At 33.0% G+C, this 18464-nt stretch overlaps 1 protein-coding gene across 1 annotated transcript in view; it reads left to right on the forward strand.

Moving 5' to 3' along the window:
* Positions 1-16319, forward strand: part of LOC134714740 (N-alpha-acetyltransferase 35, NatC auxiliary subunit-like) — a 33696-nt gene extending 17377 nt beyond the window's left edge. The window contains exons 10-19 of the mRNA XM_063576257.1: positions 730-789; positions 2367-2473; positions 4660-4825; positions 5739-5917; positions 6923-7008; positions 8125-8243; positions 9988-10128; positions 11732-11854; positions 15393-15473; positions 16198-16319. Coding sequence (XP_063432327.1) covers positions 730-789; positions 2367-2473; positions 4660-4825; positions 5739-5917; positions 6923-7008; positions 8125-8243; positions 9988-10128; positions 11732-11854; positions 15393-15473; positions 16198-16257 — 1122 coding nt within the window. The 3' untranslated portion in view covers positions 16258-16319. The remainder of the gene's footprint in view (positions 1-729; positions 790-2366; positions 2474-4659; positions 4826-5738; positions 5918-6922; positions 7009-8124; positions 8244-9987; positions 10129-11731; positions 11855-15392; positions 15474-16197) is intronic.
* The last annotated feature ends 2145 nt before the right edge of the window (positions 16320-18464 follow it).

Here is an 18464-nt window from a genome sequence, read left to right on the forward strand (position 1 = left end):
AACAGAACTGCACATAGTATTCTTATTTTTGTGGCATTAATATGGGAGCTCAGAATCTTTATTTTAGTGGCATCAACAGAACTGCACATAGAATTCTTATTTTTGTGGCATCAATATGACAGTACAGAATCTTTATTTCTGCAGATATCAAATTAACAGTACACACTCTTTATTTCTGGTGGCATCAATAAGAAAATCAATTGAGTATAGGTCTATGAATCTCTATGAAATAACCCAAGGTTTAATACAAATAAAGGAAGGTTTGGATTAATATTGAAAAACTGTTTTAGAATGTAGGCCCAACAAATTACTTTTCTCATACTTTTTATCATTTACTTATTTCTTGACCATTTTCAATAGCCCTTGATTAAAGCTTCGAATATTATGTGTTCTTTAATATGCTGAATCTAATGGTGTACTTAGATTATTTTAGCCTGGTTATCAAATTGGTCCATAGTATGAGGTCCAAAAGGTCCAAAATTAAACTTTGTTTGGTTTTAATTAAAAAGATTTTTTTTGGGTTGTTTGATATATGTTAAATCTAGTTATGTATTTAGATTTTAATTATTGGGCTATTATCCATAATAGGTAAATGTCCACTTACAATTTTTTTCCAAGTTTTATCTACTGATATTTGAAGCTGTGACCTGTACACCATATAGTTTATTACAAGTTTCAATTTTGATTTCAGGATAAATATAAATATTCCAAACTTTTTATATTATACAGGATACATTTAAAGAATTTAGTAAATCTTCACCATGTGTATTATCCAGGTCATTAATACAGGTGAGTACACAAGGCAGTGTGTATTATCCAGGTCATTATTACAGGTGAGTACACAAGGCAGTGTGTATTATCCAGGTCATTATTACAGGTGAGTACACAAGAGCATTTTGTATTATATGTAAGTCATTTATACAGGTGAGTACACAAGGAAGTGTGTATTATATGTAGGTCGTTAATCCAGGTGCGTACGCTAGACAGTGTGGATTATATGTAAGTCATTAATACAGGTGAGTACACAAGGAAGTGTGTTTTATCCAGGTCATTATTACAGATGAGTACACAAAGAAGTGTGTATTATATGTAGATCATTAATACAGGTGAGTACACAAGAAAGATTGTATTATCCAGGTCATTATTGCAGGTGAGTACACAAGGAGGTGTGTATTATCCATGTCATTAATGCAGGTGAGTACACAGGGCATTGTGGATTATATGTAAGTCATTAATACAGGTGAGTACACAAGAAAGATTGTATTATCCAGGTCATTATTGCAGGTGAGTTCACAAGGAGGTGTGTAGTATCCAGGTCATTAATACAGGTGAGTACACAAGGAGGTGTGTATAATCCATGTCATTAATACAGGTGAGTACACAAGGAAGTGTGTTTTATCCAGGTCATTATTACAGATGAGTACACAAAGAAGTGTGTATTATATGTAGATCATTAATACAGGTGAGTACACAAGAAAGATTGTATTATCCAGGTCATTATTGCAGGTGAGTTCACAAGGAGGTGTGTATTATCCAGGTCATTAATACAGGTTAGTACACAAGGAAGTGTGTATTATATGTAGATCATAAATACAGGTGAGTACACAAGAAAGATTGTATTATCCAGGTCATTATTGCAGGTGAGTTCACAAGGAGGTGTGTAGTATCCAGGTCATTAATACAGGTTAGTACACAAGGAAGTGTGTATTATCCAGGTCATTAATACAGGTGAGTACACAAGGAAGAGTGTATTATCCAGGTCATTAATACAGGTTAGTACACAAGGAAGTGTGTATTATCCAGGTCATTATTACAGGTTAGTACACAAGGAAGTGTGTATTATCCAGGTCATTATTACAGGTTAGTACACAAGGAAGTGTGTATTATCCAGGTCATTATTACAGGTAAGTACACAAGGAAGTGTGTATTATATGTAGATCATTAATACAGATGAGTACATAAAGCAAAGTGTGTTATGTGTACAATATTAATACAGATAAGTACACAAGGTATTGAGTATTAAATTTGGTGCAAAAACTGAAGGAGATAAACTGTAAACAGAAAAATTGAACAGTAATGCAAGATAAACTGAAAAAAAGCTGTTAGTCATAAACTGTTTGCTAGTCCACAATGTTGGAGAGTGTTCATTGTTAAAGATGCATATTGATCTAGAGGTGAGCGACACAGGCTCTTTAGTTAAATCTACTTATTTTTGCGGAGATCAGTATTTAAATATTGATTTATACTGACTACATTCTTGTTTACAGCAAACACATGGCTCATTTTACTATATAAATAATCTTTGAATATGTGATTATACCGCTGTTTTGAAGGCTATATGTGTACTTATTCATTTTAAATTTCAGTTGACCTTCCTTCCAGTCAATAAACGAGTATTTGGAACAATAACTATGGTAGATTATCTAAAGGATACAATGAGAAACTTTATAGCACCTCCTTGTCTTAGTCAGAAGTAAGTTTATAGCAACTCTTTGTCTAAGTCAGAAGTAAGTTTATAGCACCTCCTTGTCTTAGTCAGAAGTAAGTTTATAGCACCTCCTTGTCTTAGTCAGAAGTAAGTTTATAGCACCTCCTTGTCTTAGTAAGAAGTAAGTTTATAGCACCTCCTTGTCTTAGTAAGAAGTAAGTTTATAGCACCACCTTGTCTTAGTAAGAAGTAAGTTTATAGCACCTCCTGATCTTAGTCAGAGTTAAGTTTATAGCACCTCCTTGTCTTAGTCAGAAGTAAGTTTATAGCACCTCCTTGTCTTAGTCAGAAGTAAGTTTATAGCACCTCTTTGTCTAAGTCAGAAGTAAGTTTATAGCACCTCCTGGTCTTAGTCAGAAGTAAGTTTATAGCACCTCCTTGTCTTAGTCAGAAGTAAGTTGATAGCACCACCTTGTCTTAGTCAGACGTAAGTTTATAGCACCTCCATGTCTTAGTCAGAAGTAAGTTGATAGCACCACCTTGTCTTAGTAAGAAGTAAGTTTATAGCACCTCCTGATCTTAGTCAGAGTTAAGTTTATAGCACCTCCTTGTCTTAGTCAGAAGTAAGTTTATAGCACCTCCTTGTCTTAGTCAGAAGTAAGTTGATAGCACCACCTTGTCTTAGTCAGAAGTAAGTTTATAGCACCTCCTTGTCTTAGTAAGAAGTAAGTTTATAGCACCACCTTGTCTTAGTAAGAAGTAAGTTTATAGCACCTCCTGATCTTAGTCAGAGTTAAGTTTATAGCACCTCCTTGTCTTAGTCAGAAGTAAGTTTATAGCACCTCCTTGTCTTAGTCAGAAGTAAGTTTATAGCACCTCCTTGTCTTAGTCAGAAGTAAGTTTATAGCACCTCTTTGTCTAAGTCAGAAGTAAGTTTATAGCACCTCCTGGTCTTAGTCAGAAGTAAGTTTATAGCACCTCCTTGTCTTAGTCAGAAGTAAGTTGATAGCACCACCTTGTCTTAGTCAGAAGTAAGTTTATAGCACCTCCTTGTCTTAGTCAGAAGTAAGTTTATAGCACCTCTTTGTCTAAGTCAGAAGTAAGTTTATAGCACCTCCTGGTCTTAGTCAGAAGTAAGTTTATAGCACCTCCTTGTCTTAGTCAGAAGTAAGTTGATAGCACCACCTTGTCTTAGTCAGACGTAAGTTTATAGCACCTCCTTGTCTTAGTCAGAAGTAAGTTGATAGCACCACCTTGTCTTAGTCAGAAGTAAGTTTATAGCACCTCTTTGTCTAAGTCAGAAGTAAGTTGATAGCACCTCCTGGTCTTAGTCAGAAGTAAGTTGATAGCACCACCTTGTCTTAGTCAGAAGTAAGTTGATAGCACCTCCTTGTCTTAGTCAGAAGTAAGTTGATAGCACCACCTTGTCTTAGTCAGAAGTAAGTTTATAGCACCTCTTTGTCTAAGTCAGAAGTAAGTTGATAGCACCTCCTGGTCTTAGTCAGAAGTAAGTTTATAAGCCCTCCTTGTCTATGTCAGAAGTATATTTATAGCACCTCCTTGTCTTAGTCAGAAGTATGCTTATTGCACCTCCTTGTCTATATATGTCAGAAGTATATTTATAGCACCTCCTTGTCTTAGTCAAAAGTATGCTTAATGCACCTCCTTGTCTATGTCAGAAGTACATTTATTGCACCTCCTGGTCGTAGTCAGAAGTATGCTTATTGCACCTCTATGTCTATGTCAGAAGTACATTTATTGCACCTCCTGGTCTTAGTAAGAAGTATACTTATTGCACCTCCTTGTCTTTGTTCGAAGTAAGTTTATAAGCCCTCCTTGTCTAAGTCAGAAGTATGTTAATGGCATTTCCTTGTCAAATTCAGAAGTACATTTCTTGCATCTCCTGGTCTTAGTCAGAAGTATGTTTTAATCACCTCCTGGTCTTAGTCTGAAGTAAGTTTATAAGCTCTCCTTGTCCTACAGCATGTACAGGCAACAGCTGAAATTTTGAATAGGAAGGAAAACATTCATTTTTCAAGTAATATGCCATTAACTCTTAAGAAACTATAGTGTTACAAAGAAAATACATTATTTAACAAGATGATCACTAGGTTCAAAGATTGAGAAAATTCACTACTGAAAAACATGAACTGGAAAAGCAAAGATGAAAGGTATCAAGGAATTATACTGTTAAATGGATCAACTCCAAAACTGATTGTTTTTATTTCCAGATCTCAGCTCTACAACAATGCTCAGGCTAAAACATTTGTAGATGCTTGGTTCATGCAGGCAGTCCGTCCTGTTTGTGCACTGATACAAATACCTGGTCATAATCGGGCCAGACAGAGAGACAAGTGGGGACATATATTAGAAGAGTTATCTGCCCTTCAGGAAGAGGTTTGTATCACAGTTATCTCAGTTAATCTTCTTTTTATGCTTCACCTAGGACCATTATGTTTTCTGGTCTGTGCATCTGTTCGTCACACTTCAGCTAAAGTTTTTGGTGAAGGTAGTTTTTGATGAAGGTGAAGTCCAATCAACTTGAAACTAAGTACACATTTTCCCTTGAATGTGACCCTTCTTATTTTAATGCCAAAGTAGAGTTTTTACCCCAATTTCACACTCCACTGAACAAGGTAAAAAATAGTGCATATTTCAGGTTAAAGTTTATGGTCAAGGTAGTTTTTGAGGCAGTTGAAGTCCAATCAACTTGAAACTTAGTAATAATGCTCCTTATGATATGATTTTTTAAATTTTAATGCTAAATTAGAGTTTTGATCCCAATTTCACACAGTCATAGAACATAAAAAATGGTAGTGAGAATGGGCCATCCATGTACTTAGGACACATTGTTGGTTTTTTTATGAATTATTTTGTACAAATTTCTTCTCAAAAATTAAATTATTAAAAAAGTACAGGTACAGAACATGACATAGTAGATATATGTACATGAAAAACAAAGACTATGGAACAATGAAACAAAGAAAAGACATCATTTAATATTAGATAATGACAATGAACATTGTGAGGTATGTTATATACAGGAAACTTAAAGAAATAATTTCTTCCTGATAATCAATAGACATAGATGTTTCTCACTACATTGAAGACCTGTAGGTGACCTTCTGCTGTTGTTTTTTATTTGGTCGTGTTGTTGTCTCTTTGACACGTTCCCCATTTCCATTCTCAATTTTATTCATATGTTGCTATGTAATAGAAAGATCCTAGAGCCTAGCAGGCAACACATTGACTGTTTTCTTGTGGTTTTGGCAACCAAGTTCTGTATGTAATGTCTCCTATTATATTTCAGGCAGATAAAGTAGACGCCTATCTCCATCAGCTGTTGTCTAAAACAGAGCCCAGTAGGCAACATATTGCCTGTTTAGGTAACTGGGTTTTGTACCTTATACTACAGGCCATGGTGTCCTATCTGTTGGCAGGATTTGAATTAGAACTGTATGCTACATATGAATACCATTATGTTTATTGGTATGTATTACACATATAATAATGTATACATTGTAAAAATAAAAAGATACGATTGCTAATGAGACAACTTGACTTGACTCATTTGATGACTACAAATTACCAAAAAACTGTAGCCTTAAAGTTCCATTCTTACATCATTTGCTGTTACTGAAACCTAGTTCAAAGCTATAAAACAGCTTTTGTACTCAAATAAGTTATTCAAGACTCAAACCTCAATCAGTACACAACCAGAAAAACATGATAAATGATGTAATTTTTATTGTCATCTTTAAACATTGGAGTTATCTTGCCTTGTCAAGAATTATAGTTGAATCAACAACCACCAATGCTTTATAAACTGCAATAATTAATTTTACTTACCAGTGATAAATTTAAGCAATCTTTTAACCTTTAGTACTTACAAGCACTATGATTATATGGATGGTATCTAAATTTAAATTTAAAAGCATCACTGAAAAAAATCAAGAATTGCTATCTAGTTCAGTATAAGTTTCCTACAGCCAGTCTTTCCAACTAAATAGTTATATCTATAATTTTTTTTAGTAAAGGCTTTAAGTGATTTGTGAAAACATTTGCCTGACCTAATAATTAACCAGTGATACATTGATTACATTCATTGTGACTAAGACACCACAACAGGTATATTGGCATGGGATGTACTTCACTGTAAGATAGGCCAAAGAAACATTACTGTCTTTAAAAAAGAAAAATATACAATAGGGTAGGGAAAATCCTAAATGTTGTACAGAGTTTCTTTTGTGAAACTAAAATATCTAAATGTAGGAAAGGACAGTTATTGCTGTTAACATTTGATTTATTTAAAGTTGATTTCTGCAGTTTATTTAGAGAGTTATTGTTTATTTAAAACAGTTAAATATATCATCGGGCTAATGGAATTTGCTGTTGAATTTATTAATTAAAAGTAATTTTGTATTTTAAGCAGGTTTTTTCAGCACTGACAACCTCTTTAAAGGGTTTAATCTTATATTTTATTTTACTTTACAGGTATTTATCAGAAATGTTATATTCCTGGATGATTAACACACTACATAGGGCTGATAACTTTTTACTGGAACATGAAACTGTCGCAGGTAAGGCCACACCAAATCTTCTTTCTCGAACATAAAAGTGTTGCAGGTAAGGCCACATCAAATCTTCTTTCTGGAACATGAAACTGTTGCAGTTAAGGCCACACCAAATCTTCTTTCTGGAACATGAAACTGTCACAGGTAAGGCCACACCAAATCTTCTTTCTGAAACATGAAACTGTCGCAGGTAAGGCCACACCAAATATTCTTTCTGGAACATGAAACTGTCGCAGATAAGGCCACACCAATTATTCTTTCTGGAACATGAAACTGTCGCAGGTAAGGCCACACCAAATATTCTTTCTGGAACATGAAACTGTCGCAGGTAAGGCCACACCAAATATTCTTTCTGGAACATGAAATTGTTGCAGGTAAGGCCACACCAAATCCATTCTTAGTTCTTTGGACTTCTGTCAAAAAAGGAAACAAGTGCAGAGCAGTAATATTAACTATTTGTATAAAACTTAAGTTTCTCTCTGTAATATGTCCATAGTCCTTGACCTAATTTTCATTGTTCTCCTTGAAAAATAATTTATTGGTTGTTTTCTTGTGTCATATGAATAATTATATTGATCATGAATAATTGCATAGCATTTGGTTTATGGCTTTCTTTGCAACATCTGTATGTCTGTCATTTCAAGGATCAGTGATAAGATTGGAGTTACATCATGTACATGGTTAGTAGATATAGGAAGATGTGGTGTGAGTGCCAATGAAACAACTCTCCATCCAAATAACAATTTTAAAAAAGTAAACCATTATAGGTCAATGTACGGCCTTCCACACAGAGCCTTGGCTCACATTGAACAACAAGCTATAAAGGTCTCCAAAATTACTAGTGTAAAACCTAGTAAAACCATTCAAAGGGGAAAACCATCGGTCTTATCTATATAAAAAACGAGAAACACATATAAATAACATAAACAAACAACAACTACTGTAAATCAGATTCCTGAGGTGCAAAGGGTAATTTCTCAGATATTATAAGCAGTAGGTCAACTATATGTTTTTTATGTTATGATTGTAAGGGGTACCTGTCCAATGGTATATACAAAATGGTATTATGGTACACCTTATATTTATAATACAATATAGTCTTCCAATTTTAATGTTTATCAGATTCTCAGCAGAAAGGAAAAAGTAATAAGAAAAACAAGAAAAAGAAAAGAACAAAGACATTAAACAAAGAAATAACTCAGGCACAGGCTGAACAGCAGTTGTTTAATGGTTACTATAAGGTATGAATCTTTTACCACAATAGGCTTAAACTTTCACTTTTGATAATATGTATATTTAGCAATATTTTAAATATTCTTTCTGTTCCTTTCAACATTCAAAAGTCTTTGATAACATGCTCTCCTTTCATTCATTAGTATTATGATTAATTTTCTATGCCGCACATAAGGAAGCCAGAATTTTATGGGCATTATGTTTTCTGGTCTGTTCTTCCGTTCGTCCATCTTTTAGTCCGTCTGTTCCGCTTCAGGTTAAAGATTTTGGTTGAGGTAGTTTTTGATGTCCAATCAACTTGAAACTTAGTAGACATGTTCCCTATGATTTGATCTTTTCTAGTTTTAATTCCAAATTAGAGATTTCCCCCCATTTTCATGGTCTACTGAAAATAGAAAATGATAGTGTGAATGGAGCATCCGTGTTCTGGGGACACATTCTATTTTGTTAAACAGTCTGCAATATCAGAATTCTAGTCAGTTTGAAATACAAGGGGCAATGTACATGTTGTTGTCGTAGTTATCTAAGGTGTTACTCTTTTTTGAGAGAATGAGGATGAATATGATTTTAATTTCAACTAACTACAGTTTATATGTCTGTTGCTGTTTTCAAGTGTGTAGTCAAGTCAACAAAAAAAACATTTCATCAGCACAAATTAGTATTTATAGGACAAAATCAGTTTACATGAAACAAACTGAGTTTTCAAACTGATAGCTGTTTTGTCTGAATGCCTTACAGCTAAAAACGTTTCCACCAAACCACTTTACCATGTGACAATTTTGTAAAATTTGTATTTGTTCTTTAAGTTTCAAAACGTTCATAGTCAAGATTCTTTTATATAAATCCAAACATTTTGAAATTAATTTCTTTAGAAAATAAAATCAGAAATATAAAAGATGCATTTGGTGTTTGAATTCTTTTGGAAACAAATAAAAGGATAAAGGAGAAGGTCCGGTAAGGACTCATTTTGGCCTCAAATTTCAGTTTCATCTGACGAAAGATTTTGACCACTCTTTTTTAAACACTTAAGTGTCTATTTCACTTGATTCAATTAGTTTATGTGACAGATTTTAACTGATTTAGTCATTAAAAACGATCCGATTTTAGCTCAAATATGAAAAACCTCTCAAATATGCCAAAAAACATCACTTTTCAGATGGTTTTTGTCAAAAATGAAAGTGGCCGCATCCGTGTTCATCCACAACCTTTATATATGTTATGTATAATCATTAAATACAACTTACATTTCAATATTATGGATGAACACGAATGCGGCCACTTTCGTTTTACATGGAAACCGTCTAAAATTTAACTAAAATGATAGAATTTTGAAGATTTCAGTAAATTAGCATGACTTTATCGTGTTACAGCCCGATATATGTGCATTGTATTGTCAAAAACAGCCCATATTTATGTAGCAGAAGTATTCAACTGTCCAATAAATAACTAAAAGTTTACATTTTAACAATTTTGTAAAACTGTTATATTTTGGGGCCAAAAATAGGTCTTACTGGACCTACTTCTTTATCTGTTATTTAAATGATTTAATTTATTTTGCTTTTGAAATTTTCTCAACAATGCTGGACTTAATAAGAGCTAATAGAAACTTTAAAAGAAGATAAGGTGTTTTCAGATTATCGATATATCATATTCACAAATCACACATGTAACAGGCTGTTTCATGCTTTGCATCAAAAAACAGAAAATGACAACATGTATTAACTGATGATTATAAGATGTGTTTATTTTCAGGCTGTTTTAGGTTTCAGACAAGATGGAAAATTAGTTCAACCAAACTTTGAGTTTGACAGTGAAGAAGTTAGATACTCCCATAGATTTCAACCATTTACAACTGTCTCAACACCTCCTTATATACATTATAATCAGTATAGGGTATGTATCTGTGTCCACACTTGTATACATTATAATCAGTAAAGGGCATATGTCTCTGTCTCAACACCTCCTTATTTACATTATAATCAGTATAAATTATAAATCTGTGTCCACACTTGTATACATTATAATCAGTATAGGGTATTTGTTTGTGTCCACACCTTTGTTCATTATAATCAGTAAAGAGTATTTTTCTGTGTCCACACTAGTGTTCATTACAATCAGTATAGGGTATTTTTCTGTGTCCACACTTGTGGTCATTATAATCAGTATGGAGTATTTTTCTGTGTCCACACTTATGTTCATTATAATCAGTATAGAGTATTTTTCTGTGTCCACACTAGTGTTCATTACAATCAGTATAGAGTATTTTTCTGTGTCCACACTTATGTTCATTATAATCAGTATAGAGTATTTTTCTGTGTCCACACTAGTGTTCAGTACAATCAGTATAGAGTATTTTTCTGTGTCCACACCTTTGTTCATTACAATCAGTATAGGGTATTTTTCTGTGTCCACACTTGTGTTCATTATAATCAGTATGGAGTATTTTTCTGTGTCCACACTTGTGTTCATTATAATCAGTATAGAGTATTTTTCTGTGTCCACACTAGTGTTCATTACAATCAGTATAGAGTATTTTTCTGTGTCCACACTTGTGTTCATTATAATCAGTATGGAGTATTTTTGTGTGTCCACACTAGTGTTCATTACAATCAGTATAGAGTATTTTTCTGTGTCCACACTTGTGTTCATTATAATCAGTATAGGGTATGTATATGTGCCTACACCTGGAAAAAATCTACAATTAAGTCAACATGGTCAAAATTGTTAACAGTTGTGCTGACTCCTTTTTGAAGTTATTGGCCTTGAAGTATGTTTTTTATGCCCCACCTACGATAGTAGAGGGGCATTATGTTTTCTGGTCTGTGCGTCCGTTCGTCTGTTCGTCCGTCCGTTCGTCCGTCCGTCTGTCCCGCTTCAGGTTTAAGTTTTTGGTCAAGGTAGTTTTTGATGAAGTTGAAGTTCAATTAACTTGAAACTTAGTATACATGTGCCCTATGATATGATCTTTCTAATTTTAATGCCAAAGTAGAGTTTTGACCCCAATTGTAAGGTGCACTGAACATAGAAAATGATAGTGCAAATTTCAGGTTAAAGTTTTTGGTCAAGGTAGTTTTTGATAAAGTAAAAGTCCAATCAACTTGAAACTTAGTATACATGTTCCCTTTGATAAGATCATTCTAATTTTAATGCCAAATTAGAGAATTTATTCAATTTTCACGGTCCACTAAACATGGAAAATGATAGTGCAAGTGGGGCATCCGTGTACTGTGGACACATTCTTGTTATTTGCTATTTTAAAACAAATAAATATATGTAGTGAGAATCAGATAAAAAAAAATGCTAATAGATGTCAGACAATCATTGAATCAGAATTGTTTTACACTAGTCGTTTTGGGGCCCTTCATAGCTTGCTGTTCAGTATGAAGCAAGGCTACATGTTGAAGACCCTACTTTGATCTCTAAAAGTTTACTTTTACAATTTGTGACTTGGATGGAGAGTTATTCTAGTGTATTATTTTTGTTTGTATATTTTTAGGAGATGTCAGACATTGGCAGGTATGACTCAGACTCATCTGTGACAAGTTTATACAGTGCTTCCTGTAACTGTTTCTTCAAAGCCAAATCCTTATTTGAAAGTCTTTCAAATCCATCAGAAGAGGTATGTATCTTATAATTAGTTTTCACAGTAAGTTATCTATCAACATAAACATTGAAGCAAAGAATTTTGACTCTCATCTTTTAACCCAAGAGATTTATCATTATCCAGAATAAGACAGTCAAATCTTAAAGCTAGCTACAAGATATATGAAAAATCTAAAATATGATTTTTTGGAAAGATTGGAATTTGCCCCAAATCTTTCCCAAGGCACTGGCCTCCAAACTGAAAGTGGACAGATAGGCTACTAAATTCGTAATAAAATCTAAACACACTGATATATAGATCCCAATTGTCTTCATGTTTGTGAACACGTTAGCTAACTTCTTAAAAGCTTTATATTTTAGAAGATGGAAGACCTGGATGCTTCATACTTTGTATATAGATGCCTCATGTTACAAACTTTCCGTCAGTCACATGTCCAATGTCCACCACCTCATTTTCATGGTTCAGTGACAACTTGAAAAAAGTTAAGATTTTTATGCGTCGTATAATGGTATCATGTCGTTGTCCAAAGACACATTTAGTTTCCAGACCATTACTTAAGATTTGGTGAATGGATCTCTATAAATTTTTACCAGAAGATTTAATACCACTAAAGAAAGGTTTTGATTGATTTTGGGGGTTATGGTCCAAATTGTTTAGGAAAAAGGGGCCAAAAAGGGGGCCCCAAATAATCATTTGTGTACTTTTCAAACAATAACTTGTGTTTAAGTGTATGAATCTCTCTGAAATTATACTAGAAGTTTCCATACCATGAAGGGACGGTAAGTATGACTTTGGGGGGTTATGGCTCAAAATGTTTTGGAATTGAGGGCTTAAAAAGGCAAAATTAGGGGCAAACAAAGGAAAAAAAAATAGATATTCAGGACAATCACTTTAGATTTAGGGAATGGATCTCTATAAATTTTTACCAGAAGGTTCAATAGTACTGAAGGAAATTGGGATTGATTTTGGGGGTAATGGTCCCAATAGTTTCAAAAAAATGGCTCAAAATATTTTGAAATCAGGGGCAAAAAAGGGGGATTTAAGGGCAAAAAAGGGGGGAAACTAGGTTTTTCTGGTCAATGGACAATTAAGACAATTTAAAAGCATTGTAAGAAGGAAGGTAATACAAAAACTGTTACCTCCCTTACACAACTAGTAAATAATGTATGAAGAAATGTCAGGTTTGGGACTTATTGCAAAAAAAGGGGGGTGGTAGTAGTTTTTTCTTTTTTTTCTCCAAATTTCTGAAATTTCAAATTTGAAAAGTTTGAAGAAGAATTTTTTAATTGCACAATATTGCATAATAGATTTGTTAGATCTTGACATTTGTTTTGTGTCAGAAACTCATATTATGTCAAAAATTTGATCACAATCCAAATTCAGAGCTGTATCAAGCTTGATTGTTGTGTCCATGCTTGTCCCAACTGTTTATAGGTGTCGACTTCTGCGGTCCTATAAAGCTTTGCCCTGAGGAACACCTGGTTTGTTATGTTAAATTCTCTCTTATTATAAGTAATATGATATCTATATTTGGTATGTGCATACCTTGCAATGTCTTCATGCTTGTCAAACAGTTTTCACTTGACCTCGACCTCATTTCATGGATAAGTGAACAAGGTTAAGTCCATAGCTTAGATACTATAAGCAACAAGTCTAGTATATAAGGTTTATGGAAGGACGGTAAGGTGTACATGTCCAACTAGCAGGTGTCATCTGACCGTGATCTCATTTTCAGGGTTCAATGCTAAGTGTTAAGTATTTGTGTTTTGGTCTGTTTTTTCTTAATTTATAAGCAGTAGGTTAACTATATTTGTTGTATGGAAGAATTGTTAGCTGTACATGTCTGCTTGGCATGGTTCATCTGACCTTGACAGGTCTCATTTTCATGGTTCATTGATCAATGTTTAGTTCTCTTGGTTAATGTTGAGTTTATGTGACAGTTGTAATAAAGCTTTTTTTTTTGGACTATCAACATAATATCAATGATTAGTAAAGAGGCAAGACATTTCAGTGTGTGCACACTTGTCTTTTTACTTAAGTGTTTTAATACATAAACAATATGATTGACAACTGTCATGTTCAAGAAACAAGTAACCATAAAGGGTGGGACAATAATTGGAATTGTATATAGACTCCTCCTCCTTAATGCCAATCACAATGACAACATGACATAACTTGATTGACAAACCACTCAATACACATACTTTGACCAGTACAGGTATAATTTGATCTATAAAGGTCAGTCTGTCTTCATGTTTAAGAGCTTTTGTTTAATTACTTTAAATATTTTGAACAATTGGATATTTGTCCATGCTTACTCTTCATTTTTAAGAAACAGGTACTTGTCACATATTGTATTTGCTAATTTTATAAAGATGAAGTTTCCATTCATTTTGGTTTTTCAGTAAACACTTCATCTGTTGATAAATGCTGTGAACATTTTGTGTATATCTAAATATTTTTACCTATGTTGAAAGATGTGCATAGTATCAAATCATAAAAAGACAAATTGTTTAGTCACTAGGAAATCTTGTAAGATTTCCGTAGTTATTTTTGATAAATAGGTGAAATTTGGGTACTCTGTGCAATTCTGGGTACCGTTACGTTAGTCAGCTATTAAAGGCCTTGAAATCATGAATGCAAGACAATTCAAACAAGAAAACTAACGGCCCAATTAATGTACAAAAAATGACTGAAAAACAAATATGTAACAGCACCAAATAGCAACCACTGAATTACAGGCTTCTGACTTGGAACAGGCACATTCATACAAAACCTGGCTGGTTAAACATGTTAGCCAGATCCCAAACCCTCTCCCTAACCTAGAACAGTGGTGTGACGGTACAACATAAGAGAGAACTATGAAAATCAGTTAAACAAGGCTGACTTTATGACATAGTTCACCATAGTATTAGACTAATGCGGACAACTCTCCTCCAGCTAAAAAATTACTTAAAAGTTAACAATTACAGATCTTTTAAAAACAATGAGAAAAACTCATAGGGCATAGAAAGCCAGAGATGGCCAAAAATGACAAGCATAAAACAATTCAAACACGACAACTAATGGTCTGATTTATGTACAAAACAATAAACGAAAACAAATATGTGATGTAAACATAAACTTATCATAGATACCAGGACTAAATTTAGTATATACGCCAGACTCTCGTTTTGTCTACAAAAGACTCACCAGTGAGGCTTGAATCCAAAAAAAGTTAAAAGGGCCAAATAAAGTACGAAATTGAATATTGAGGACCAAAATCCCTAAAAGTTTTGCTAAATACATCTAAGGTAATCTATATTTAGTGTAGAAATAGAACTATATGTAGTGTAGGAATAGAACTATATTTAGTGTAGGAATAGAACTATATTTAATGTAGGAATATGGTAAAGCAAGAAATGAATACTACTGATAGTGTAAATACTAATGCATGTAATGGTAATTTTAAAATCAGCACAACTTCTACTATAGAAGGGTAAGGAAGCTTCAGACTGTTTTCCTAAAGAATGAGGTCACATGATAATGATTTTTTAATATTATTTTTTTTTAGGTACAGACTTTAACAAAGATTTCCAAAACCAATTATGTAGTAATGAAGTTATTAATGGGTGGTCACAAAAAAGATTCCAAGGTAACTATATTTAGTGTATGGAATAGAACTATATTTAGTTTAGGAATAGAACTACATTTAGTGTATGGAAATAAACTCATCATAGATACCAGAACTAAAATTTGTATATATGCCAGAATCACGTTTCGTCTACAAAAACTCATCAGTGATGCTCGAATCCAAAAAAGTTAAAAAGGCCAAATGAAGTATGAAGTTAAAGAACTTTGAGGACCAAAACTCCTAAAAGTGTTAAGAAATACAGCTAAAGTAATCTATATTTAGTGTAAGAATAGAACTATATTTAGTGAATGGAATAGAACTATATTCAGTGTAGGAATATAATCAATCAATAATCAATAATTGATAGTTAATTACCATTCATAGGTAATAGTTAATTGTCTTATCTAACAATTATAATTAGAGTGACAGATTTATTTGAGTTAAAATGTTGTGTCCATACTTGCTCAACTGTTCAGGGTTTGACCTATGCAGGAAAATTTGCTGTCTCTCTGATAGCCTCTTGTTTGTACATAAATTAGGCTGTTAGTTTTTTGGTTTGAATCGTTTTACATTTGTCATTTAGGGTCCTTTTATAGCTGACGATATTGTTTGGGTTTTGCTCATTGCCAAAGACTAGGGTTACATAGAAGTGTTAATTTATGTGTCATTTGTTCTAATGTGGATAGTTGAATTTCATTGGCTATCATACCACAACTTCTTTTTTATATTTGTATTTTATTTGTAGATTGCACCAGAGTTTGACTACAGCCTTCACAAAGCTTTCCCAGTATTGAAGATTTTATAGTGGACATTTTAATTTAGTGTGAATCTATTTGTTTTTTTAAGATTAAAGAATATTGATTTTGATTTAGTATTTTACTTTAATATATGAAGTATAAGTTTTGTTTATACAAACAAGAGTATAATTAATACCTGGTGAAAGATGCTGACATTATTGATACTTTTACCATTATTGACCACCTGTTTCAGCTTGAGAGTAATTTCTATGGTATTTGACACTTTGAGGTTATGGAGTCTCAACAGGGACATGTATAACATACCTGTATTAACAATTTACATATCAGTCTTTTTTGACATACATTTGAAACATATATATCCGCTTTAAAAATTAAAACAATTGTCTTCTTTGACATCTTTCTGTAAAATACCCGTATTTGAAATTTTGCATATTAGTCTTATTGACATACATGTACATGTGTAGTTAAGTCGTATTAAAACTCACACATTACTCTTCCTTGTCATACATTGGTAGCATACCCGTATTTGAAATTTACATATAAGTTTTTTTTTTCATACATATGTAAAAGAGGGACGAAAGATACCAAAGGGACAGTCAAACTCATAAATCTAAAACAAACTGCCATGGCTTAAAATGAAAAAGACAAACAGAAAAACAATAGTACACATGACACAACATAGAAAACTAAAGAATTAACAACACAAACCCCACCAAAAACTAGGGGTGATCTCAGGTAAGCCGGACGGGTAGGCAGATCCTGCTTCACATGTGGCACCCATCGTGTTGCTTATTTGATTACAAATCTGGTAAATAGTCTAATTCGGTAGGTTCCATTCATGAAAGGGATGGGGATTGTAGTTACTACGTAAGGAACATATCCAATAATATTTGTGAAACGGTTATACCATAACGGTCAACCAACTCGTGATGGTGTCCGTAAAATTTACGAAGGGATGATTTCAACTTCATCATTTGGAACTCTTGGTTTAATGGCTTCCTTGTAAGCAGCAACCCTCTATCAAGAAAATCATGATAGGAAATGCAAGCACAAGAATATCGTATCAGTTGGGAGATATATACCCCGTATGCAGGTGCTATTAGAAATTCACACATTACACTTCTATGACCTACATGTCAACCATATCCGTATTAGAAATTTACATATTAGTCTTCTTTGAAATACATCAGTAATAAAATTAATGGTACCAATTTTCTTGCACCAGATGCGCATTTCGACAATACATGTCTCTTCAGTGATGCTCCTGGCAAAAATATTTGAAATCCAAAGCTTATATAAAAGACTGAGAGCTATAATTCAAAAGGGCCAAAAAGTGTAGCCAAATCCATGAAAGGAACCAGAGCTTTGCATGAGGGAGATACATTCCTTAATTTATAGTTATTTCTAATATTTTGTAACAGCAAATTTTAATAACACAAAAAATCTGTATTTTCATGCCAGTACCGAAGTACTGGCTACTGGGCTGGTGATACCATTGGGGACTAATAGTCCACCAGCAGAGGCATCAACCCAGTGGTAGTAATAAAATCAACGGTACCAATTTTCTTGCACCAGATCAGGGATTGGATCGATTACTTTAAAATGTAATCGATTAAATTACAATTACTTTGCTAATAAAATGTAATCGATTTAATTACAATTACTTTGCTAATAAAATGTAATCGATTACATTACAATTACACCCTATTTTACATGTAATCGATTACATCAGATTACTTTTCTACAAAGTAATCATGCTTACATAAGATTACTTTTCTACAAAGTAATCATGATTAATTTAGATTACTTATGATTATATTGTATATTGCAATATCAAAGTTTTTTTATAACTTTTTATCCTCACATAAAGCTTATTTTGGTGATTTTTGAAAAACCTGATTTTATTCATCTTATTTAAAAGAATTTTTAGACAGGTACAGTGTAACATGTGTAAATTGATAACCAAAAAAAATTAGCTATAATAGACAAGTGTCCTTTCTCTATGTAAATCTTTATTTTTTTTTCTACAAATTTTAACCAACTGCCTAATTAGCCAAATACTTGAACAAAAAAAGAATAATTAATTAAGTATAGTTGTTTTGTCTGGTGGGACATAATTGACACATCTTTTAATGTTTTACAGGTGTTTTAAATATACTTCAATTTTTTTAACAAACAACAGATGAACTTGGGTATTACAATTTTATTGTCTTAATAACAATATCAATAAAGTTAATAGTTGTTGATTGTAATT

Source organism: Mytilus trossulus, chromosome 4 (assembly GCF_036588685.1).
Source record: "Mytilus trossulus isolate FHL-02 chromosome 4, PNRI_Mtr1.1.1.hap1, whole genome shotgun sequence".
In the NCBI taxonomy this organism is placed as follows: domain Eukaryota; kingdom Metazoa; phylum Mollusca; class Bivalvia; order Mytilida; family Mytilidae; genus Mytilus; species Mytilus trossulus.